This window comes from Notolabrus celidotus, chromosome 2, assembly GCF_009762535.1.
Source record: "Notolabrus celidotus isolate fNotCel1 chromosome 2, fNotCel1.pri, whole genome shotgun sequence".
Lineage (NCBI taxonomy): Eukaryota > Metazoa > Chordata > Actinopteri > Labriformes > Labridae > Notolabrus > Notolabrus celidotus.
This window is the reverse complement of record NC_048273.1, coordinates 17,006,352-17,033,293: the sequence shown is the minus strand read 5'-3', so window position 1 is coordinate 17,033,293 and position 26,942 is coordinate 17,006,352. Positions and strand designations below refer to the sequence as shown.

The window sequence follows — 26,942 nt, the reverse complement described above, 5'->3', positions numbered from 1 at the left end:
TTGATTAGGATGTAGGAACAAGAAGGATTAACAGCTGTCATCTTACTGTGCAAAGTGTGACCTGACCTACCGGTCTACATTTCCAGTCATGGACATTTCAAATGTTTTCTCTTCTATACCTGTTTTTTTTAATAGATCTAAGCAATAACACAGATTTAGTGGTTTATGAAAATGAATGAAGTGTGAAGACGTCCCATGCACATCCTGCTCTGTCTTATTTACAAACCGGAGACACAGAAAGTGTGTGATTTCAGCCTGCAAGATCAAATTTGTCTTGGTGTCATCCGGTGAAAAGAAAACACACAGACACAAAAAGACACTCTGGGCAGGGAAGACAAACAAAATCAATCATAGGACTGAGAGTGTTCAAAAGTTTTTTTAATTTTAACTAAAAAAACAACAACTATAAGCCCACTTCCTCCACCAGAGTCTACACAAAATCAATCATTGTCACTGTGTGAGCGGAGCATTCCCAGTGCAGAAAAGAAGTTCACAAGTCAACACACTCTCCAGTCGCAGGTGCTGATGGTGAACAGAGCTAAAAAATACAGCGGTTAAAAAAAAATTCAATGAACAGTAAAGTAGTCTGTAAACGTACAGAAAAACAATCATTTAGTGTTAAAACAAGAGTCAGTAATATGACAACCACAAGATGAGAAGAGATCACAGACATTTTATATACAATTAACAAAACAGCATCTGAAAACCATATAACAACAAACACATTGTGGGCTATTAAAAGCTTTTCCTACGGTCAGTTAATTTAATGAATTTCAATGTCATTTTCCACTCAACACACACTCAACACTCAATGACGCATGAGGGGGTCGACCTCACGCTTCTAATCAATATTATAAACTTCCCCTCTCCACACGTAATGACATAAATAGGACACACGGAGAGTTCATGCTGCCATTTCTTATTAATATTCTTTACCCTTTGCCCAGCACATGATCTGTGGGATATTTTCACCATTAATGATTTGAGCTCAGTCAGTGCGAATCGAGCTGTTTGCTCATGGGACAAACAAGTCTCACTTCCTTCACTTGTGACCTTTAAAACTTGTCAATCCCCAAATGTGTTTTTCTTGCTCAAATTTATAATATTGATTCAAAGGGATTGTTTTTATTAGAACCCACAGGAAATTAAAGAATTGTAAATAACAGTCCAGAATCTTTGAAACCATGTCCAGGGCTCAGCTCAGAGGTTTAATGAAGACTTACCCTAAATACTTCAAATCTGTCAGGAGGCTGCTGCTGCTACTGGTTTTAATGCCGTTTGTGAACTCAGCTTATTGTTGACAGTAAAAAGAGGCACACTTCAGAGACTGGACATAAGTATATTTGACATCATGATGAGTTAACATTCAAGCACCTTAAAAAGCTTAAACAGACTTATGAGAGGCAGCAACTCATCTCAACATTATCATGTGGTGCTATATAGCAGAGTTTCAGGAGCAGGACCACACCTCAACCACGCCTCTTCCGGCTCTGTTATAAATTCAAACCTATCCCTCTCTTACCCTTCGTTTTCTGATTCCACATCTCACCCTCCCTCCTCTTTTCTTTCTATTTATTTCTTTCCTACTATTCATAGTGCTCTTAAAGGGGGGTTCGTAGTGCCCGAGTCTACTGTACAGCGGATCCCCTCAAGCTTCCCCAAACCAGTAACAGCAAGAAGTTCAACGTCAAATTCAAAATCACAATTCTAGTTAGGTCATTGTTAAATTCCATCTTGTTGATAGTGTGGTCCTTGCTAGTGAAGTTATATATGGAGGGCCAACTTCTTTGCACAAGGTTGAACTTTAAATGTCCATCAGTAAAAGACGGAGCCTTCATTTACCTCCACCAACTACTAAATGAGATATCTGGGAAAATACTCCCCTGTTTACCAAAGCTAGACCCTTATTTTGTTTTAAGCTGTTCTTTTCATTAAATTTATTGGATCAATAACAAAAATGAAACTGAAGTTTTGCGCCAAAACTTCATTACAGTAACTTTAACAGAAACTGCATAGTCACTCTAAAAAACAGGTAGTAATGTGATACAGTATTAATTAAGAACTTTATAAAAAAATTGTAAAATAGTTTAGACAAAAGTGTTTTGGACGCAAAACCTCCCAATCTCTTTCTTTTGGTGCTGATCTCAACATGACAACAGAGATGTGCATGTTAAGACTGTTAACGGACCTCATGGTCTGGACTTTTCCCTTTTCTGTGCCTCCATCAAAGCTTCTCTTTTCTCCTAAAAGCATGTGTATGGAAGGTCACGATTTTGTGTGTTGCATAATAATGGCACATCCGCAAAAGCGTCAGTGTTCAGCTGCTTGACTATGTAATTCAAACACCACTCATCAGTAACGAGGAAGAAATTAATTAAGAAAAAAATGGCTGCTTTCACCTTTGCAAAACTTCAACACCTGCAAGAAATATCCACGGGTAAAACAATGTGGTTTACGGTTTCAAAAGCTGTACACAAGAGTTCTAATATCAACATCACATCCATATGGATAATGCCTACTGTTGTGAGAAAGACTTTAAAGGAACTGTGAGTCTTCCTGTACGTTATTGATCAGGCCAAAACAATTTTCAATACAGATCATATGTAAGAGACATTGTCAGTGTGAGACAACTGTAATCAATATGGAGTTACACTCTGACAGGAGAGCAGGGTTTATAAAATGACATTAATTAGAGAAAGTTGCTGCATGTTGTAACTCATATATTGCCATTTAAATTACATAATAACAACTGACTGTGTGTTTACTGTGCGGGAGGATTCACTGTACCTGACTAAAACTGTTAAGATCCCATCAAGCATCAAGAGTGAGAGCGACAGGGTTGTGTACCCAACTAAGGCCCCCATGTCCACTTGAAAAAGTCATTACTCCGTTAATGGCAGAACAGCACTTCAGTCACTCAGTCGTGTTGCTTCTCCAATTCTCCCTCAACGTCATCATGTTTCTACACAAGGGAAAGAGGAGGCGAGAGGGCGGGAGTGATGGTGAAAAAGGTGAGAGATGAGTACAAACTCACCCTTTTTCAATACACCTGCTTCTTTCTTAAGATCTGGTGAAGGAGAGGAGGATGAGGAGAGGGAGAAGCGTGGAGGATGGCCTGGTTTTCATCTTGCATTTTTACGTGGGATAGAAGCAACATTTGGCCTTCTTGAGAGCGTCACTCGAACCATTGCATAGTCCAAAAGAGACAAGACCCGCCACTCTCTTCCTGTTTTTTCACCTCTGAGTAAAAGTTCAGATGACTCCGTAGTTCTTGAGAGACTCAAGCAGAACTGTGTCCTTGACATCGTCGAACACCTTGCGGATGTTGGTAGTGTCTGTGGCGCAGGTGAAGTGTGGGTACAGAGTCTTCCACTCCCCCCTACTGTCCCGGTTGATGGCCTGTTGCTCGTACAGTTTACGGATGTACTTTTTTGCATCCTCTGGGTCCTTTTTCTTACCTGTGACAGATGAGGAGGACAAGGGTGATGGGTGAGGACAACAAAGAGGCAGAAGAGGGATTTGGTTTGGACTGGAGCCAAAACTTTTTGTCAAGTAATCCATCAAAGAAAATGAATCTGCAACAATCAATCATGGGTTAGTTTTTGAAGCCAAAACCCCTAATGATCCCTCGTTCACCAAAGTCATAGTAAATTAGTTATTTATAGAGGTGGATTGCCAAATCGAGCTCTCTGCAGACGTTACTTTGTGATTTGCCCAAAAGTTACAGGCATCAGAGGATGGTAAGATAATGGAAGATTAACAGTTTGCTGCTCATAAGTGCATAGTGATTTAAAAAAGGAGTGACTTTAGCCATTCCTCATAATTAATTTATACTTAAACGCAACACAACTGTATAAGGACAAAAGACCCAAGAATAGAGTCCAACTGCAACTGGCAGTAATTTACACTCTCCAAGGCTAACAGTTATGTCTTGCAAACAGCTGTTTTGTTTGGTCCAATAGACAAAAATAATATACACACAATAAAATCAAACAAGAGCGGCACAGATTCACTGATTAAACAATCAACTAATGTTGTTATTCATTTTGATAGAAATCTATGATCATCATCTATGAGCTTATTTTCAATCTGTATGACTGTTTTGTGTGTGTATGGGTGGATGTGTATTATACAGGATAGACATATATATATATATACACTGAATAAAAATATAAACCCAACACTTGTTTTTGCTCCCATTTTTCACAAGGTGAACTCAAAGAACTAGTTATGCTGATTATTAATATCATTACTGTTCATTAATGTTTCGATGATTACTGTTTCTGTTTGCTTGTTTGTCCTTATTTTTACATATCTATTTATTTATTTTTGATATATTTTTTTTGTAGAATTTTATAATTATCTCTCAGCTTATTTTCAGTAAGACTTCATTCATTGATTATGCTAATGCTGAATATTATCATTACTATTATTGTCTTTACAATTATTATAACTATACCCCCAAATTATTATCATAATATAATTATAATTATTATACATTTTCCTTATTCCCCCCCCCCCCATTTTCTTGTATTCATTTTTTTCTTTTATTTCTTTTTCTTATTCTTTCAAAGATACATATCTTCTCTTCATTGCCACCAAATAATATGTTGCTGCACATATATACAATTAATTACATTAACATTAAATACTATGAAAAAACAAAAAACAAAAAAAACTAATCTTGTCGTAATGGATTAAGCAAAAAAAAAGAGGAGACATTAATTGGGGCCATCTTCTCTAGTTTCAGAAATGTGTTTGGTACATTCAACATTTAGAAGTTTGGGACTTGGAATCAAAGAAACCAAGCTATTAATATGGATTATCTCTTGGGGGTCTAACTGTTTTGGGGTGTTTCAATGTGAGGAGGAAAAAAATGTTTATCAACACTTTATACAGTTTACTCTGCTGTGAAGTTGTAATCATAAACTCATTACAACTGAACAGTAGAGCCTTTTAATGGAGGTGTTTGTTGAAGTCTAGAATTATGCTGAAAGCTAGTATTTGGGTTTCTTTGCTACATTGTTAAGTCTCCCCTGGATCAAGTTGCATACTAATATCTCCCTAAGCAACAGAGAATTAAGTAACAAAGCACTTCTTCCAAGGTTTTTAAAAGGAGAAGGTCCACAGCCTCAGACATTAAATAATCTGTTATAGACAAAACAATTAGTTTCGGGAAACAAGTTATTGCAGCTCTAAATTAAACAGGATAAACAACAAATCCTTCATTGAGGTCCAACAGGTTGTGTTGCTTGTTTAATGACACAATTAGTTTCGTGTCAGTTGACAATGCTAAATGGACTAATCAAGTTTGTCACCACATTACATGACGAGTAGTATTGGCTAATATAAAACTACAGCCTTTAAAAGCAGCTCCAGTAGCATTATGATAGCGACAAAGCCGCCAAAAGTGTTAGCAGCAAATAACATCCAGGGTGGGAACTCTACTGAGTTGTCGTTAATGTTAAATTGGCATTAAAGAGCTGACCCATGCGAGCCATTAATTACCCCACTAATGCTGATGGTAAAACACAGCCAGTACACACACACACACACTTCACAAATGTACCCCTGGAGGTTTGTGGGGGTTGCAGGGCTTGCGAGAAGCGAAGTATCTCTCTGTGGTTGCCATGGGTAACAGGAAGAGAGGGTGGTGATGGAGGGTTGTGGGGGGTTGCGGGAGGTAAGGACTGTTAGGGCAATGCTCTGCAGCCTTTCACACCAGCAGCGCTGCAGCCACATCATTAAACACACCAAGTACCTGGAAGTGACTCATTTCCACAAGCGTGTGTGTGTGTGTGTGTGTGTGTGTGTGTGTGTGTGTGTGTGTGTGTGTGTGTGTGTGTGGAGTGTGTGTGTGTGTGTGTGTGGAGAGTGACATATAAATAAAGCTATCTGAAAAAGCAATTATGATTGCTGGCTTTGCAGATGCCCAGAGAGTGACGGAGGGTAACTCTCTCCACAGAGTCACAGACTCACTGACACTGAATTTTTTTTTCAGATATTTTTTTTTAAATAACGCATCATTTCTACCCAGGCAGGAGGATTTGATGAGATGCTGCTATAGCCGCAAGAAAAAAACAAGTTTGCCAGAAGAAACCAACATCACAACCCCATTGGTCTTGCACATGATTCTGTCAACGCTGTGAGAAAACACATCTGCCAACAACAGGCTGAAATGTTCTGTGAAGCTTATTACTGATCTGGCTGCTTTGCCATTTTGTCCTTTGAATACTGTTGTAGTTTCTCATTATCAACATTGGCATCCCTGCTTTGAGTGTCAACAAAGATGAAGATGCTCGGAGATGTCCTAGTGATTCAAACATGTTTCCTTACTTATGTTACAACACCCTCACAGACACACACTTTTACAGTCACGCACACAACGGTAAATATGCTGAACATCAGCAACGATAAAAACTTTTGGTATACTAAAAGTTTTAAATGAAGACAAAACTGTTCAGCAAATAAAATATCAAGCAAAAAGTTAACCCTGTTTGATATGGCTCTGTAAGTCATAAAAGTGCTAACCTGTTTCCCAGGTATAAAGTTAAAAGAACAATTGTCCTAGTTAAGCATGTTAGCATGCACTCAACAAAAGTAGAGTTAAAGTTGGTGGACACAAAACAAAGTATTAAGTATACTTACTTCCAAAGTGAGAATAAATGTATGACTGTTCAATATAGGCCTTTTATTGTATTTCTAAAAAATCAGGAAGATAAATTCTACAAAGTCTTCAGTTTAAAACTTAGAAGCTACTCCTAACATTTCACAACATGAAATATTTAGCCTGGCAAAACCTGAATTATATAATAAATTATAAGAACTTTGATCCATTCACTTCTTTTAATGATTTAATTATTTCTCTACTGATTCCGTTAGTCCTTCTAATTTGATACAAATAGGAAATTTCAAAAAGCACACACAGGGATCCACGTCTTACCAGTGAAGCCCGGGAAGACTTTCTGCAGGTCAGAGGTTTGTACTTTGTCCAGATAGGATGTCAGTCCTTGTTGAGGAAGAGGATGATGGAGGTGTTGCGAACCATGGAGAGTGGATGGTGGTGTAGAACAGAGCCAGACTCTCATGCATCCGGTTCTGGAGAAAGAAACAGATACGTGAGGCTGAGCCGTTCAGCTCAATTCAGGGGAGAGATACTGGTTTTGATAAAAGGATTACAACAATGAGATTTTGAAGGATGATTGTGACTTGAAAAGAGATAAACACTCATTCTCCAGGGATGGCAAGACAGATTTGGATGGCTGAGGATGAAGCAGGAGGAGAGAGGAGGGGGGGGGGGGGGGGGTTATGGGAGGTCTGGAGCACATGGGCCATGGTGGAGGTTAATGAATGTGTTGGCAGACTGAAAAGTGGCTGGGAGAGATAAAGGGCTTAGTGACAGGATGAGAGGAAGGAGGCTGAGGAGAGGGGGGGATTCTTGGTGCAAGAGTGAAACCATGCTGGTGAACAAATGAAATGAAATGAAATGAGAGAGACTACGACAAAATGTGAGAAAGAGAGGAACATCAGAAGACTCATGGCCGGATAATCAGATAGTACGGATACTGTTCGAGACCATTTCTATATATGTAACTGACTTAGTACTTTACAATAAGTATCCAAAAGATAAACTGACTATGGAATTTGGAGAATGTCTGTGCTGTATTTACTTGAAGCATACCATTTGCTTATGCCAGTTGGAGTTGGTGTGGTAAAAACATGTTTACAGTTGCAGCTCATGGGAAAAGTGAAATATTGTGTAAAATTTCCTTTAAAAAAATGTAATTCAAAGAGGTAAACTTTCAAGCATTCTATAGTCCTTACACACTTTTTGGTTTTAATTGTTTTTAAGATCAATCATAAAAGGATTTAAAATACAGGAGTTTCAGTTTTACACTGAGCACCTGTTTGGGACTTCTTAACCCTGAATTATTGCATCAATGCATGTGGCATGGAGGCCATCAGCCTGTGGCACAGCTGAGGTGTTATTGAAGCCTGGGTTGCTTTGATAGCGACCTTCAGCACGTCCGTATTTTGTGTCAGGTGTCTCATCTTCCTGTTAACAAATACCCTTCAGATTCTTTATGCGGTTCAGGTCAGGCGAGTAATCAACCACAGTAATATCATAGTCAGCGAACCATTCGGTAGGAGTTTTGGCACTGTGGGCAGGTGCTGCTGGAGTCCTGATGGAAAAGGGAAGCAGCATCTCTGACATCAAGCTTGTCAGTATGATGGAAGCATGAGGTGCTCTAAACTCTTGGCTGTGTTGACTTTGGTTTTGATAAAACACAGTGGACCAACTCCAGCAAATGACATGGCACCCCAAGTCATCCCAGAAGCTTCATGCTGGACTTCAAACACCTTAGATTCTGTACCTCTCCACTCTTTATTCTAATTTTTACATGAAATGCAAAATTGAGGACTTTGGACCACTGAGTAATAGGCCTGTTATTTTTCTCCTTAGTCTAAGACGCCTCTGACTGCTTGGTATTAGAAATGCCCCCACTCCTTGGAAGCTCTCCCACAGTCTTAAATCAACTTTTCTTTAAAAACCTTTAAAGGCATGCCTGTTGCTTATGCACCTTTCCCTACCATACGTTTTCGTTTCAGTGAACTGTCCACTGAAATATTAAAACATTTTGAGATACGTTCAAAAGTTTTTGAGCTGAAGGCCATAATTATCAAAATCAAAAAAAAAAATTTTAGTATACATGTAATGAGTCTAGATTACATTAAATTTTCCCTTTCTGAAAAGTGATGGGAAATACTAAACTTCTTTCATGATATTCTTTGTCTTTTACGTTGCACCCATATCTGTGGATGACGAAGAGTTACAATGTCCACACTAATTTCCTACAGTCCAACATGATGCTGTAAAAGTTTCTCAGGTGATAAACAGTATATTGTTTACCATATCAATACTGATCAATCAAAATATGTTCAGATTAGAAAATAAAAAATAAAATCAGCAATTTCTGCATGACAGAAACTGAAATCAGAGATATAGGACTTTTTGGGGAAAAAAAAGAGAAATGCACAGGCAGCTGGGCAGACAGAAGGAATGACAGACAGATAGATTACCAAAGGCTTAGCTTGCTTAAAAATGTGTCCTCAGATGCCACCAACAGGCACCCTTCGAAATTAAAGTACTGACATTCATAAGTCATTCAACTTAAAAAGTAATTGTCAAGCTGCCTTTGGGAGGAACAATTTGTTTACAAGGAGACAGGGAAAAAACCTTAAAAACACAAACTAACTAAAGTAATTGACTCACAATGGTTTCTCTCTCCTCCAGGACCTGGTCGTACTCGCTGAGGGAGGCCAAGAAAATGAGGGACGTGACGTTTTCAAAGCAGTGAATCCACTTCCGACGCTCTGACTTCTGACCGCCAACATCCACAATCCTGTCAGGGACCATGACAGAGAAAAGAGGGAAGAGTTAAAAAGTGATAAGAAAAAAAACACCATTAGATTGCTTTATATTTGTTCCTGAAAACTCAGCATTGATCAGGAACAACTAATTGTTCACTGACTGCCTAGCAGTAACAGCTAACCATGGTTACGTCCATACAGGTGAGACCTGGTTGCATATGTGACACAATAGTAACAGCTTCAGACAACCAACAAAACCATTGCAACTGTCCTTAATGCTTTAATGCTGGGGCGGATGTGGCCCAGTGGGTAGAGTCGGGCGTCTATCAATCAGAAGGTTGGCGGTTTGATCCCAGCTCCTTTGCATATGCTGAAGTGTCCTTGAGTAAGACACTGAACCCCAAGTTGCTCCCTCTGTTGTTCAGCGGTGTGTGAATGTGTACGAACGAGATTAGCTAACACTGATGGTCCCTCACTAAATAACAGCCTCTACCATCAGTGAGTGAATAAGTATGAATGGGTGAATGTGACGAGTAGTGTGTAAAAGTGCTGTGAGTAGTCAGACAAAGTAGAAAAGCGCTATATAAGTACAAGTACAAGTCCATTTCCATTTCCATTTATGCACTGTTCCCACATTCACATGTGGCTCTCACACAGCTGGTAATAAGCTGAGGCTGCTTGTTCAGGACACACGGTACCTATCACTAACAACATGTCACCTTCCAAATGTGACTTGCTTTGACACAGGAAGAACCCCCTCTAACCACTGATCAATGTGAATGCAGAAAATAATGGTAAGCATGTTCAAAGAGCTGATTGAAAAATAATTCCATGCGACCATTTTATAAACCATAATACAAAAAAAGTATGGAAGACTGGCAAAATACCCCCCAATTTTTTTTTTTTTCAAGGAATCAGTTTAAAACTTGTTTCCATTTTGTTTTGATTCTGAGCTAAGCTGTGTGATTTAATGGCAGGTGTCATGTCTTATCTGGGAACACACTGATCCTTTTGGGTAAATGTGGATTGTTAAACAACAGATGAACAAAACAAACCAACAGAGCGACACCTCACTTCCTGCCAGGGGCTTTGTACAGACGACATGAGAAATATGATTCCTAAAGTGTCCCAACAGGTGTGAGCAGACAAAGCCTCTGTGAGAGTCAATGGTATTTTTTCCACAGTGCTGTGTGAATAGTGCAGGTATTAGATTCATCCCTCTGACAGGTTTAAGAGCGGCCACCTTAGTGTGATGCTCTTTAGGGGAAGGAATAGTCGTGGATGCCTGTTGTGGGGAATCGAACCCGCAGCACGTCCTGCTCTGTGGGGATGTACTCCGGGGCAGAGATCCGGTCCAGAGCTCTCATGTAGCTGAAAAGAAAAGAAGAAAAAGTATTTTTAGCGTCCAGTCTCATCGATCTAAAACAAACTGCAACGACACAAAATATACAATCAAGAAACAGTGATTAAAAATACAAGAAGGGAGGAGAGTGGGTACATATCAGCCTGTGTACTGACTCTGGCTTTACAGCTCATGTTGATACAAGCTGTCATTAGCTAATGTTGACTGCCTGTCTCCTATCGTGCACACACACGATGATGATAGCTGCTGAGTAAACACAGAAAGGAGCAGCAATAGAAAAGCAAGAAAACAAAGACAGGCTGAGGCGAGTCTTTATTCTGAGACACGTATGACTGTGAAGTTCACTGCTGAACCGCTGTCTGCTGAATCGTTTCATGTTGGTTTCACTTTAAAAAATGTGATTAACGGCTCACAAGACATTTGACTGTTGTCCTCAAATACTCTTTGATCAACTGGTGGTTTTCTGCATGGCTGAATAACAGCTGGGTACAGAACGGTCTGTGGAGAAGCAGCTCCCTCCAGTGGACTCAGAGTAACACACAAAATGTGAGACAGTTCTGATTGCTGCAATAACAAACAGGGATGTGGGGAAAACCCATACATAAAAACGAGATAATATTCAAACGGTAAAAAGAATGCAGATATCAAGAAAAAGAAAGCATTAAAGGTTCATTTCAAATGTCATTCCTTGTGATATAGTCTCCTTACTTAAGATATAAAATTCTATCTGATTTATCGCAAAAATGTTTCATTTAATGGGACAAAAAACATATCTTGAATATATACATACAAATACTCAACCCCTCTGTGCATTTTCTTTAAAAAATCTCCATGAGGAGAAGCTTTAGAGGTCTGGTCTAGACAGCCATTTTTTATTGTGCCCTCCTGTTAGTTTTGGTACAAAGGTCAGGTATGACTTTAACAAACAATGCTACAATATGTCACCACATGTTCTCCTGGGATATGTTAGCCAGGCTATTTGAAATTTCCATCAGCACTTTTATGTCTAGGATTTAATGATTAATCAATGAATGAAAGATTGATAACCTAATGAATGTTTGTTGCAGCTTTGATAACACAATGAATTCAACCTGTGAACCTGTTTAGATAGAAGAATATGTGATGTCCCGTCTTGCAAAATACTTCCTACTTTACATTCCTGAATTTTGATACCAGCTTTGGCAGCTTAACATTGTGACGGTGTTTTATCATGTGATAAATTAGCTGACAGAGGGTGTGGCAGCCGGTGTGTAGTAGGAATGAAAGTACTTACTACTCTGTAGAGTCAAGGAGCTGGTACTCGCAGCGGCGGCTGTAACATTGCCGGATGCCTGAATCCGACCAGAGGCGGCGGATAGCGTCGACGTAGCCCCGGTCCAGTGAGCTGATCTGTACTGTGTCTACATCCTGCAACCACTTAGCATAGATCTGTAGGAAAAAGAGAGGCAATGTAAGATTTTGTTGTTTTGAAACTTTGGTGTTTGGCAGGAGTATCTGACAATTAAACCAGAGCGCGGACATCTTGTAAGATTGTCTTTGAAATCCTTTGACATCTGGCTGACTCAAGGATTGTGAGTGTTCATGTTGGTACTGCCAGCTTGTATTTATAGACTACAACATGCTGTGTGTGTTTCTGCCCTTGTGCATTTGATGTCTCTTGTTTTATGTGGGCATAATCTGACAACTCTGCACTCCCTTGTTTGTGTTTGTGTTTGTTTGGTTTGGTGTAGGTGCGGGTCTACCTCGTTCTCTGGGTTGGAGTAAGGTATTTGAGTGTAGTCATGGCTCCTGTCATGGCCTTCATGGCTGAGAAGATGTTCTGAAAGATGCACTTGGCAAATACCCTTCTTTCCTCTTCTGAGAAGCCTTGTCCGTGGATTATCCTCATCGACGGATGAAGGTGGTTTTACCGCTCTCCCCAGTTCCTTCGGTAAGAAAAGGTGAAATTGCCGTTATTGAATTTATCAACCAAGGAGGATTTTACATCAGCACAGAGGTTAGCACTGTAGCCACACTACATTATAACTGACCATTAACTCAAGTTTAGGGGCAAGTAGTTGGTAGTGATAAACCCACAAAGAATACTTTTATGGTGCCTAATACAGCCTTATAGTCTCTTTCAGCTTATTGTTTTTGATTTCAGGCCCACATCTACACTGTTTTCATTCAGTCTCACTGCTCTTATCAGGATTGTTTTGTCAGTCAAAGCAAGTCAGCTGTTTTCAGGCCAAAATCTCTAACAACCAGTATACCTGCCCATCACCAAAATGAAACAGATTTTCATGTGACTTCATGTGCATTCATGTTCACATAGTACAATTAAACTCCATGTTTACTTGATTTTACTGACAAAGACATTACAGCAAGTTATGACCTATTGGTAATATCCTCCCTCTAGCATTACCAGTAACAGGCCCACACATGACGTCCATCTTATCATTTTGAGATTTCCCACTTCTAATGAATTTATATGTACTCTTTCTTCAAATCAATGGGCGTATTACAGACTTCATATGGGCAACGACTGAGATGCCTATTTGAATAGGATGTAGTGTATATAATCACATGACTTCTGTGTTTAGTGAAATACGAAGAAGAAATTTCACTCAACGAGTTATGGACATTGCAGGTTTGCACAAGATTCAAATCAAAGACAACCTGAGAAATCATTTCACAACCAAAAGTCCACAGATCATACCAGTCAAGTGTCCCTACTGCTGTAGTTTGTAACAAGCAGGTGAACCAAATGAAACATTTAGCAGCAGGAGTCTGATATTCTCTCAGCCAGTTGAAACAAACAGGCTGTGGGACTTTGGTCTGGTCTTTAGACTCGTAACTGAAGGAGATTGAGTTCTAGTTGTATGTCTTCGTTGTATGTAAGATCATTTTTTAATGAAGTCACATTTCACTTATTTGTTAGATTTTATGTTAGTTTTAATTGGAAATCAATTTTGCAGAATACAATATTCAACTTGATGCATTTGAGTTGTGTCACACTCAATATTATAAGATGTAACAGCAGTATCGTTTTCACATGGGCGATGCCCAGATTTAGAGAGCACATCAGATGATGGTCGATATATAATGCTGATATCATGTTGTTGTTGTTGTTGTATTGCATTTAATAAAATACAAATGTTTCATAAAAACAACTTGCCATACATGGTTATCATATATACTTTCTATGGATTTGAATAAATTCAGGAAATAGAAAAATACATTGAGTTAAGCAATAGATTTCAGAACATGACTGATATTTATGTCAGAAGCGTTACACTGCAAATATTAAAAACTTTACACTGCATTGTTCTATACATTATAACAGAATATACATTAAACACCAGCCAGTATCTGTCTAGCTTTGATATGTGTTTGTAGGGGATGTTAAAATTGGTTAACAGCAGCCAGATTATTTCAAAATGCCATCAATGTGCCCCAATAATCAGCGTGAGCAATTTATCTCATTGATTTCAATTGTTTTTGCTTTAATCTTTAACCCCCTTACTGTTACTGTTTCAGCGATTGTTTTTATGTATTTTATTGTCAAACTTTGTGCCCTTGAACCACCATATCTTCTCTGATTATTTATTTATCTATTTATTTTTTAAACAAATTGATTATTTGTATGTGCTCTGTTGTTGTCTGTACCTCAGTACCGTTGCAAATGAGGGTTCTCCCTTAGTGTGTTTTCCAAGGACTTAAATAAAAAATCATGATGATGAATCGATCTAAAATGTAATATTAGGACCCATCCAGGTCCAACCTACAACAATGGGCTGTTATTGCTTTTACACTTGTGCATTTGTTGTGATGTTACTTGAAAAAGTCTACTTAAAAGAGTCAAAAGCATTATGCTATTTTTTGGTCAAAATGTATGGTTAAAACACATTTTTGAGAATGAGTTTTATGGTACATTTTCTCTGGTACCATGGCAGATTAGGGTTGCAAACCGCAGAACAACAACAGAGACACACAAAGTGATCGATCTGGCTGCTTTTTGCTCCTCACACATCTCCTCAATGTGACTTAGTTGCTGAAGAATGCTGGTTTACTTGGCAGTCATATTACCGTACATCAAAAGTGTTTTGATCATTCAACACAGCAAAAGAGGAAGTTAAAAGGGGCAATAATTCAGTAGTATCTCTTGCTGTCTCCATATAATTACAGGGTTCTTATGAATCAAAGTAGCATTTAAATCATCAGCTAATTTATGTTTTAGTCAAAGGATAAAAAAATTAACAACACTTTTGATAATTAATCATCCTTTTGAAGAATTTAAAAGCACAAAAAGGCATGTTTTCACTGGTTAAAGCTTTTAAAAGTGAGAACTTTTACTGCATTCTAACTTAAAAATGAACATCTTTGGTTTCTGGAAATCATCAATCATCATACACTTATTCATTAAGTGTAGCCCTCCTTTACAACCTAGCTTAGAAAAATAAAGGATTCATTTCACGAAATAAATAGATTGAATGTGACAAAAATTTGTTTTAATATGTCAAAGTCAGTTTCAGTTGGGCTGCAACTATTATTTATCTATTGACACATGCCTCTACCAGCTTTCTTGAGACTTAGGAATTATCTTTATTATGCTTGCTTTCTTCTAAAGGACAGATATTTATTTTCATGATATCAGAAAGCAGCCAGTCCTTCCACATGAGTAAAATTAGGTAATTGTTGGCTTCACTGTATGTGATGTGAAGATGCAATTTCAGATTATTAATCTAATATTTAAAGTAGTAACCTCAATTTGTCATTCCTGTAAAGCGTTATTGCAAGTAAAAACTCTCTCTGACTGACAGTGTGTTTGAGTCTCTGTCATTGAAGTAAAGTGATCAAACCAGCTGTAGAGTGTCACTGTGGTTTTCAGGTATAACCAATCCCAATCTGGCCCATTCTTCACATACTCACACAGTGACACATGCTTTACATAGTTGTCTCTCCTGGCTGTAGGCCACCAAACAGGCCAAGCAGTTTTAATCTGTATGAAAAGTTCTTCTTCTTCTCTGATTTCATTGTAAACTAATGTCACTGTTTGGTTTGTTTTGTTTGCTTAATGAATGAATGCAGCATGACAGTGCAATTATGAATGTACCAGATGAACAAACAGATATGTGTGTGTGGTACTGTGTATGCCGACACTGACCCAGCAGGAGGACTTTAATTTCCCTTGTCTCTTGCTTCTTCTGCTCCTTGAGGAGCTTCCTGATTTTTTTGTCCACGGCGACGGACTGCTTCTCCTCCTCGGACAGACAGCACAGACAGGTGCGGCGACACATCTGCCAGCAGCCAGCCATGGCCACAAAACCACTGAAATGACATTGTTAATGTATAATCAGCTGTTATGATGAGGCAATAAGCACTGACAATACAGCTGTTATTAAGTTGCCCACTGTCAATTTGATTCCCATTTGTGATTGGAGTTAATTCAACCTGACACGCAATAGGTCAGACATTTAAATGGTGATTCGGTCTTTACAGTCGGTTTCAGTATCTCTGTCATTCTCACCTGTATTTTTTAATAAGCTCCGGCTGCTGCGACAATAAAATGAAAGGTCAACAGGAGTTTAAAAGTCTCAAAAAGAAAATAGTACGTCTCCTCACCTCAAAGCAGACCGGCACACTCTCTGAAAAGTAGAACTGATTTCACCTCGCGGTCCATTTCCCACCGTGTCCCCCCACTGCACCTGCGGTAACCACCTTGTAGGTCCTGTCGCTGAAGTATATAAACAGCGTCATTAGCCCACTGACACGGAGTTGAAGCACTTCTTTTATTTATTATTTTAGCTCATACGAAACAACCTGCAGCTCGGGAAAGTCCGCCGCACCTACAGAGGAATGCGCAGTCTATGTGGTCTGCTGAAAACTCTGAAACAGGAATGCGCTCAGGGCGACGCCGCGGAAAGAGAGCGGCTCATGAGCGCAGCTGCGCCGGAAGTGAGACAAGTGTGAATAGAAAATAAGAGCGTTCATCTGCTTCCATTTTTTAGTTATTGCTCAGAGGTATGGGGCAACACTTATATGACTAATTTAACCCTTTGTATGTGTTACAGAAAAGAGCAATTGGACTTATAAATAAGGCGAATATTAGAGAACATACTAACAGTTTGTTTATCAGCTCATATTTGTTGGAATTTAAAGATCTAGTTAACTTTAAAACATTATTGTTTGTGTTTAAAGTCAGAAACAATTATTACCTGAACACTTACAGAAGTTGTTTTACTTCTCACGAGGAGGCTCATAGACGGAAATTTAATTTCAAAAGTCCATACGCACGCACTACATTAAAGCAAATGTGTGTTTTAGTTTGTGGAGTTAAACTTTGGAATTCTTTGGATGACGATATAAAATGCTGCTCTAATATTTTACAGTTTAAAAGAATGTTAAAAGGTAAAGTAATGGGGAACTACAACTCTTCCAGTAAATCTGTATTTGATTGTTTCAGTGTTCATTGTTAAATTTGATGATTGGTGAAAAGAGAAGGTGATTACCAACGGGTTAGCCGTCTGGTTTAGTGGTAGATTATGTTGTGATTAAGGGGAGGGGCAATTATTATACGTTTTTCTTCTTCCTGCCCCTGTTTGTTCATGGACAGTGTATACTCTATTTTGTGAAGATGTGAATAGTTGTGTTGTCAAACACTGAATTGAGCAAATAAAATTCTTATGAATGAATGAATGAATATTTTCCATGTTGTTAACAACGCACTGTACACAGGTCTATCCAAACACTCCATAGGATGGCTCCAACTCATCCAGAACACAGCAGCTAGAATGCTGACACACACAAGAAAATATGACCATTTCACCCCGGTTCTCAAAACACTTCACTGGCTCCCTGTTCAATACAGAATCCATTTCAAAATCCAATTATTAGTCCATAAAGCACTCAATGGAAGTCTTTTAAATGTACCCAGAGTCAAATCAAGGTCCGGTGAAGGGGCCTTTAGTTACTGTGGTCTATCTTTTTGGAACAAACTGCCTGCTGACCTCAGGTCCATCACAACTGTCTCCACATTAAAAAAGACTGAAAACATATTTTTTTCTCAAGTGTATGAATGATATAATGACTGTTGTGACTGGATGCATGTGCAGCAACAACTGTTGTTTGTTTGATTACTATGTCTGATGTACGTTGGGTGTATCTATTGTGTTTCTGTTTTATTTATTCTATTTGGAAAAATGTTTTTATTTTTTTAATTATCCATGTAAAGCACTTTGAACTTTCGTGTAATGACATGTGCTTTATAAATAAAATTGCTACTGATATTGCTATTGCTATATAAATAAATGAAAATTACAAGAACCCCACACACTAGACCTCCATCAGGAGATGGCCCGACGATAGGGGCTAGCACTTAAGATCTCAAAGCTCAAACTATAGCAGGAAAGCTTCCTTGGGCCCTTATCAAAAATAATAAATTTCCAATCAGCAATAAGGAAAAATACCTGAAATGACACCACTGATTATTTTGTTGTGTTTATGGCCAACCGGGGCTTCCATACATTTGACACCGCATGGGATTGTGGGGCGTGCCTTCTGTTGACGTTAGATACCCTGCCAATGTGACATGCTACTGTGTAGTTCGGCTAATAAACGATGCTAACATAAAGTCGATGTACGAACCTTAATTGTTACATTAGTAACCTAACGGTTAAGGACATAACAAAAAGTGGCGACGAGGACGTCTGAACCAACGCGAGTTGTCTGCTGCGGAGGAATGTGTGTTTTGTTTTTTCTCTCCGTGGACATTGCTACGCGGGAGGTAGACGGCGCCGGCGGAGGAAAAGAAAAGATTTCGCGCCGGAACGAGCTGCACAGCGGACGATTGCCACAGAAGCGGAGTGTCGGGGCTCATGTGAGTGAAAAATAAATGGGAAGAAGTCAATAATCTCGTGAGGAGAAGTCTGCGGGGGACGAAAAAAAAAAAAAAAAGCGCCAGAAATAACCTGGAGCCCAAGATGGCTGGAGTTATCGGCTCAATCGGTCCCTTTGATGAGCACCGAGCAGTGGAGCTCTTACACGGAGAGGTTCGACTACTTTGTACTGGCTAATGGAGTGGAGGGAGAGAAGTTAGTGCCGACGTTTTTGAGCGTGATAGGACCAAAGACGTTCAATCTTCTCCGGAATTTACTGCAGCCAGCAAAGCCAGGTAGTAAACCATATAAAGACATTGTTGAAACTCTTGCTAAACATTTTTCACCAAAGCCCCTGGTGATAGCTGAAAGGTTTCGCTTTCACCGACGCAGCCAGGAAGACGGAGAATCTGTCACCATGTATGTCGCAGCTTTACGTAAGCTAGCGGAACACTGTGAATTTAGGGATGTCTTAAATGACACATTAAGAGACAGGCTTGTATGTGGCTTAAGGAATGAAGCAGCACAGAAGAAGTTGCTCACTGAAAGTGACTTGACCCTTGAAAAGGCTATTAACATCAGTGTAACGATGGAAATGGCATCAAGAGAAGCCCAACAGCTACATGCCACAGGAAGAGTGCACAAATTCAGCAGTGATGACCTGAAGACACAAGGTCCATGTTTTCGCTGTGGTAGGTCTGGACATCTTGCAGCTACATGTTGGTGTAAAGACATGAACTGTAACAACTGTGGAAAGAAAGGCCATGTGGAAAGAGCATGCAGAAATAGAAAGGGACCAGAAAAGAACTTTAAGAGTGGAAATAAAAGGAACATGGGAAACCCTAAAAAGAAAAGACATGTTCACACAGTAAAGCACGATAATGAAGGAACCAGTGATTCTTCAGAGGAAGAAATGCGTGCAACGGTAAATACTGTGCGCATAATGAAGGTGGATGATAACTCAGAAGGTTTCTGGGCTAAACCCAAGTTGGAGGGACACTCTGTGAAAATGCAGATTGACACTGGATCAAGAGCATCATTAGTGTCTCACAAGATTTATGTGAAGTTCATGAAACACCTTCCATTACGTCCCTCTGACACTGTTTTCAGGGCTTATACAGGACATAAGGTAAAAATGAAAGGGATGACAGATGTTTTGGTTGAGTGTAACGGTCAAACTGTAAGACTCCCAGTTTATGTCACAAAGGGAAATTATCCTGCTATCCTGGGACGTGTGTGGCTAAAGAAAATCCGTCTGGACTGGCAAGAGATACGGAAGCTGTCGCAGGAGTCCTCCAAGCTGCAGGCCATACTGGAAAAGAATGAAGAGGTTTTTCGGGACGAGTTAGGCAGCATGAAAGGTATAACAGTGAAACTGCATATAAAAACTGACAGTAAACCTGTGTTCTTGAAGCCCAGACCTGTGCCATATGCTATCAGACCTAAAGTGGAGGCTGATTTGGACGCTTTGGTCAAAAATGGGGTCCTGGAACCTGTAAAGACCAGTGAGTGGGCCACACCCATTGTTCCGGTTCCTAAAAAGGATGGTGGAATACGGACTTGTGGAGACTTTAAAGTAACACTTAACCCTGTACTGACAGCAGAACAATATCCACTGCCCCTGATTGATGACTTGTTTGCTGGACTGAGTGGAGGACAGAAATTCAGCAAAATAGATCTCAGTCAGGCTTACCTGCAGATGCATGTAGAAGAGGAATCACGTGACTTGCTGACTATTACACACATAAGGGGCTTTTCAGATACTGTAGGCTGCCTTTCGGCATCACATCTGCCCCAGCATTGTTTCAACGAGCAATGGATCAGGTTCTCAGCGGATTGTCAGGTGTACAGTGCTATCTAGATGACATTCTGTGCACTGGAGCAAATGATGAAGAGCATCTAAGCAACTTGGATGCGACCCTTCAAAGACTGAAGGAGTATGGACTGAGGGTCCGAAGAGGAAAATGTGAGTTTTTCCAATCATCAGTGGAATATTTGGGGCACGTGATTGATGAAAAGGGGTTGCACACTGCACCATCAAAAACTGCAGCTATTGTAGATGCACCTCCACCCCAAAATGTCAGTCAGCTGCGGTCCTTCTTAGGATTGCTGAACTACTATGGACGCTTCATTCCCAACTTGGCATCGTTGCTACAACCGCTACATGAACTACTACGTCATGATAAAGAATGGAAATGGACAGCCAACTGTCAAGAAGCTTTTCAGAAAGCTAAAGATGTATTGACAACATCAGAGGTGCTGACGCACTTCAATCCAAAACTGCCACTCCAGCTCGCCTGTGATGCTTCTCCATATGGAGTGGGTGCAGTTATTTCCCATGTACTGCCAAATGGTGAGGACAAGCCAATTGCTTTTGCATCGAGGACATTGAACAAGGCAGAAAGTAATTATGCCCAGCTCGAAAGAGAAGCGCTGAGCATTGTTTTTGGAGTTCGAAAATTCCATCAGTATTTGTATGGACGAAAGTTCACACTCCTAACTGATCACCGCCCACTCACTACCATCCTTGGTCCACACACAGGGATACCTTCTCTTGCTGCATCCCGACTCCAGAGATGGGCTTTACTGTTGTCGGCTCATTCATATGACATAAAGTATCGCAAGTCAGACTTACACTGCAATGCTGATGGGTTATCTAGATTGCCACTTCCTGTCACAAAGCCAGAGTCACACACAGAGGACATATTCTACTTCAGACAAGTCGAGAAGTCACCTGTCTCAGCTGTGGAAGTCAAGAAAGAGACTCGAAATGACCCAGAGTTGTCTGCAGTCATGGACATTGTGGTAAAAGGGCAAAACACTGATAACCCAGATCTGAAACCATTCCTTAAGAGGAGGTTGGAGCTTTCTGTACAGTCTGGATGTTTGCTGTGGGGGGAGAGTGATTATTCCACAATCACTTCGCAAAAAGATGTTGCAGCAACTTCATGCAGGGCACAGTGGAATCGTGCGAATGAAGGAAAGGAGGAGCTACTTATGGTGGCCTAACATGGACAAACAGATCGAAGAGATGGCCAACAGCTGTTCATCTTGTCACAAGGTTAGAAACAATCCACCACCAGCTTCTTTACATCCGTGGGAGTATCCACAGGAGCCATGGAAACGTATCCACATTGACTTTGCAGGGCCATTTGAAGACAAAATGTTTCTTGTTGTTGTTGACGCTCACAGCAAGTGGCCTGAAGTAGCCATCATGAGATCAACCACCACAGAAAAGACCATAGAGAAACTTGGAGAAATGTTCAGTCGCTTTGGATCTCCTGCACAGTTAGTCTCTGATAACGGACCACAACTTGTTTCACAGGAAATGACGACATTCCTACAAGCTAATGGAGTACAGCACATAAGATCAGCTCCATACCATCCTGCAACAAATGGATTGGCAGAAAGGTTTGTCCAAACTCTAAAACATGCATTGAAAACATCACGGGGTCAAGGAACTCTACATCAGAGACTGCACCAATTCCTGTTAACATACCGCACCAGCCCTCATGCAACCACAAAGACATCTCCTGCTAGCCTGATGCTAAAAAGAGAACTGCGCACAACCTTTGACCTCCTGAAACCTTCAACAGTGAAAGACACTGTTCAGGGTCAACAAGAGAAACAGGTAACACGCAGAGCACTGCAAGCCAAAAGCAGAGTTTTTGGCCCAGGAGAATCTGTGCTGGTTAGGAATTACTGCGGTGAACCTAAGTGGATCCCAGCCACTATTATTGCGAAGACTGGACCAGTATCCTATACCGTCCAGACTGCTGATAGTGTCTGGAGGAGGCATGTTGATCAGCTTCTCAAGACTGCACCAACGCCTGCAGAGTTGCCTCTCGGAGAGTTTCCAGATGTCGCAGTCAACACACCAGACCAAGGACCAACACAAATGCCGGACTTGACCGGATTAGAGACAAATGTTTCTGTTGCTGATGCGACTGTGATGGAGACTGAGACACTTTCTTTTTCACCACCGCCAACAGCAAGTTCACCATTAAAGAACCATGAACTTGTTTCTACAGAGCGCCGGTATCCTGTAAGAGAGCGGCGTCCTCCTGCACGTTTGAGTTTTTAGTTCAGTGACTAACCCGGAATAAGGGCAGAATAATCCCTTGGGTATGGTCTAGGGAAGAGGTAGTCTACCCTCGACCCTAAGTTTGTGTTCAAGAAAGAAAACAAAAGAGTTAAATAAGTTAATCAGAATACAAGTGCACTTATCTAACAAAGTATTTGTTTAAAATGTTCTGAGACACATTAATGTGTGTATTTGTAGCTGGAATGTTGAAATAATCTTTTTGTGTTTATTTCATAGTACATCAGTTGTAAGAAGGGAGGAGATGTTGTGTATTATGGCCAACCGGGGCTTCCATACATTTGACACCGCATGGGATTGTGGGGCGTGCCTTCTGTTGACGTTAGATACCCTGCCAATGTGACATGCTACTGTGTAGTTCGGCTAATAAACGATGCTAACATAAAGTCGATGTACGAACCTTAATTGTTACATTAGTAACCTAACGGTTAAGGACATAACAATTTTCTAGCTGGAACACACAGTCTATATTTGTAGTGGGGCCATGCATTGCAGTACCAAATGAGTTGCCAGCCTGACAGTATATGATTCATTGTTGATATTAACCACTCCTCGGTACATTGTTCTCAAGTAAACAAGCTAGTACCAAGTCTTATGGCTTGGTTTATGCATAGCACTAACAGACAGGACAGGAAACATGATTCAAGTGCAGTCTTAACCCCACCTGTGTTGATACCATGAAGCCCATATCTATAAGTCCTTTGAGTTGACTTTGATATTCACCACTGACGTGACAGATGCAGTGTGTTACATTACTCTGACACCGTATTACAAATCTTTACAGAACTCTCAACAATTCTGTGATCCTAGTGCTTTAGGATATGAATATATTTATGATTTAAAACAGTGACACAGCTAATGGCTTCTTATTAAGTATCTTGGAAAGGCAAAGACTGCAAATCAGGCTGCAGACAGATTTTCAAAAGGGCGTAAGACAATGGTTGGTTTTATTTCTTCATCTGCTGGTCTGTTGATGTTTTGTTGATGCTTTTAATGGGGTATCTATTACATTGTTTACTCTTACGTGAAGCATAAGTGTGCATGTGCTGGTGGGAATGATTTTGTTTACTGAAGAAATACACTCATCTAAAAAATAGTTAGCTGTGTAAAAATGTCAAAATTTGCAGAACATGTGAGGTAAGAATTGAATAAATAGATTGCATTTTAGTTTGTGGTTCTTCATTGTGTCAAACAACTTTTAAGACACTGTCTCTGCATAATTACATAAGTGAATCATGTGGACACAGGTGCAAGGCCAGGGATTTTGCCCCCATGAAAAGGTATCACATTCCCCACTTCACTATCACAAATGTCCAAATATTTTCTCGGGCCACCATTAGTATTATTTTTGAAGGGCCCAAACCGAAGCTGATATCATGTATCTCTTTTTCACTTAATGGCTGTATGAATGAGTGCGTATAAAGTTTCGGCTGCTGCACAAGCTCCTCTGCTTCATGTTTCAGCTGAGCCGGAGTGAAAATTCACGGACAGGCGGAAGTTCTTCTCTATTATGATTTAAGATCATCTGAAACATCCAACTTAAAAGAGATCATTTGTGACCTTTGAGTACCTATTCAAACACTAAAGGCACTCATTGAATGTCATTGAAATAGTTTTTTAAACAGAAACAAACAAGTAGCTCTAGAAAACAGTCCCTTATCTCAGGACTTAGCACAGCAAAAATAAAAAAGTTCCTGTAACTGAGGATATGAGAGCAGCAGGTTATGAATCACTGAGTGTTTTCAGAGCCAGATGAAGTGTATAAACAGGTTTATTTTCAAACTCCTCCTTGGCTGCTCTTTGGATGTCAATCTTTTGTCTAAGCCAGCAGAACCGGTCTGTCCGGGTTGGTCCAGGGCTTTCAGTCTCAGATATTGAGAATCAGTGGAACTCTGCGTTGCCATGGTAAAAGGTGAGGTGAAAGCTCAGGAGGGTTGTGGTGTGGAGGGTTCTTGCTGTCACATTATAGTGCATCAAGTTTTACAAGCTTACTAATAAACTGCAACTGCACATGTTTTATTATTATTATTATTATTATTATTATTATTATTATTATTATTATTATTATTATTATTATTATCATTTCTTTTTTTAATCAAATTTTAGGCATTAGCTACAGGCTTTTGGGTTATGTATTTATATATTGTATTTATTTATAGGGTCTATTTATTTATTTTAAGCTTGTTATTTATCTTGAGTACATTTTACGTTCCTTCCAGTTTTAACATGATTGAATGACAATAAAGTGAACCTTGATTATTATGATTATTTACTTTATTTATATTATTTTATTTTATTTTATTTAAATTTATTTTATTTTATTATTATTATTATTATTATTATTATTATTATTATTATTATTATTAATAATCCCACATTTTCACTAGGGTTTTTTGTCATTTTTGTATGTTTGTGCAATTAGTATTTCAGATAGGCAACAGGTCACACAGGCGAAAGGGAAAATGACATAGAGTTCAGATATAATATAACTTATTCCATTTTCAATTTTTGCGTGATTTAACACATGCCCTCGCATCAAATATTGTTAATGACAACATGACACCACATAGAAAAATAGAGTGAGGTTGGAAGTCAGAGCTGTGGGGATTCTTCACGCTTGTGGGCGTGGGCTGACAGTAACATGAGCATACCTGCCTCATCTTTCCAGTTACAGGAAGTTACATATCAGTATTGTTCATGTGATGGTAGAAGTAAATCGTATTCAAAATGAACATCTAACGGGAAGTTGATTCTGCTCTGTATGTCATGGATGAATCCTTACAGGCAGCTGAGAGAGCAGCAGGTGGAGGAGACTTTGTCCCCCTGTCGCAGGTTGCAGTGTGAAACAGATGATCATCAATGATTAATCTGACTACAGCCATCACACACTGGGATATACAGTACACAGGATGATGGAGCTCTGCAGTCTGATAATGAGGACAAAAGTAATCATTGGGAAACCTTTGTTCAATAAGGTTTTAAAGAATGTTGTTTTGCTGGACCCAATAGAATGCAGGAAATCTCATCTTTGCTTGTTGAAATGTTGAGTTTACAAATTGCTCTAGCTTGTGATGTTTTGTGATGCTTGCCTCCTGATTTCAACTTCTTATCTCACAACTGTAACTTTTTTATGATTGAATCAAGATCTACTTTCTCATATTTAATTTAGACTTTTTATCTCATTATTCTGCTATTTGTCTCTCAATTATGCTATGCCAAACATTTGTGAGTTTTAGTTTTTTATTCATTTATCTTGAACCTGGGTAATTAGCTGATAAAAAGCCAAACATAATTCATGATTACTTTTTAAAGAACCGATTTAACTGCTAAATTGCCACCCCCTCTCCTTCCACATCCTCTACAAAGCCAGTTTCATACCCAAATATTACTTTCTGTTCTGATACTTGAAGTTTTACATAACTTTTCTATCTGAACACTCCTCTCCTCTGTATAGAAGACAAATAGATTGAGTGAAATTATAGTTGACACATCAAATAACTAAAGAACAGATAACTCTCTTTCATCTCCCCTCAACATAGGACTAATATAAGTTGTGTATAAAAAGAAAAGGTGACCGACCATATGTTGTATGCAGCACTGCATAAATCATTTAGGAATAATATTTCACAGGGTTATATTTATCTTTCACCATAAAAGAGTTCACATTGCCCCCCACCTCCTCCACTCTCCTCCCTTTAAAGACAGGAGGAAGATGTGATCATGTGCAGTGGCCCTGAAGGTCCAAACATAATAACATTATAGAAAACAGAATAATTGAATCATCAAGTAAAGAAGAAATTCTGGTTTCAGGGTGCCCAAAACACTTCTGTTCTTTCTGTGGTTAATTTAGGAGGCTGTATTTAAAACTCTTTTTCTAAGACACCAGTGTTTGAAACACTGCCACCTAGTGATTGGCAGCAGTATGTAACAAGAATATTTTCAATCCACTATTTTGTCAAAAAGGATTATTCCACCCAAATAGTCCGGTCCTCTTTTTATGATACCAAGAAAGGAAAAAGTGAAGTGATAGTTAAAACACATCAAACTGCTGAAGGACGGATTAATCACTGACTAAACTTGACCTTTTTAAATAACAGTTCAGACTTTATATTGCCCCCCCCCCCCCCCCCCCCCCCCCCCCCCTCAACCTCTCCTTGTTTTAATATCTCTCTTCTTCACCTATCTCTTAAAACAAGTTTAAGATTCAGACTTAAGGATGTTTTTAGTAAAGAACAGGTAAGCTATTTTT

General features: G+C 39.4%; 1 protein-coding gene across 1 annotated transcript; it reads right to left on the bottom strand.

Moving 5' to 3' along the window:
* Nucleotides 1-357: 357 nt before the first annotated feature.
* On the bottom strand, nucleotides 358-26,232 carry LOC117806645 (guanine nucleotide-binding protein subunit alpha-14-like). Its single transcript, XM_034675627.1, is given in 13 exon segments — nucleotides 358-3,458; nucleotides 6,944-6,992; nucleotides 6,994-7,098; nucleotides 9,275-9,404; nucleotides 10,616-10,637; nucleotides 10,640-10,743; nucleotides 12,009-12,163; nucleotides 12,478-12,506; nucleotides 12,509-12,625; nucleotides 12,628-12,660; nucleotides 15,882-16,045; nucleotides 16,340-16,451; nucleotides 25,476-26,232. Coding segments are annotated over 13 exon segments (1,326 nt in total). The 5' UTR covers nucleotides 25,576-26,232; the 3' UTR covers nucleotides 358-3,252.
* Between the last annotated feature and the right edge of the window lie 710 nt (nucleotides 26,233-26,942).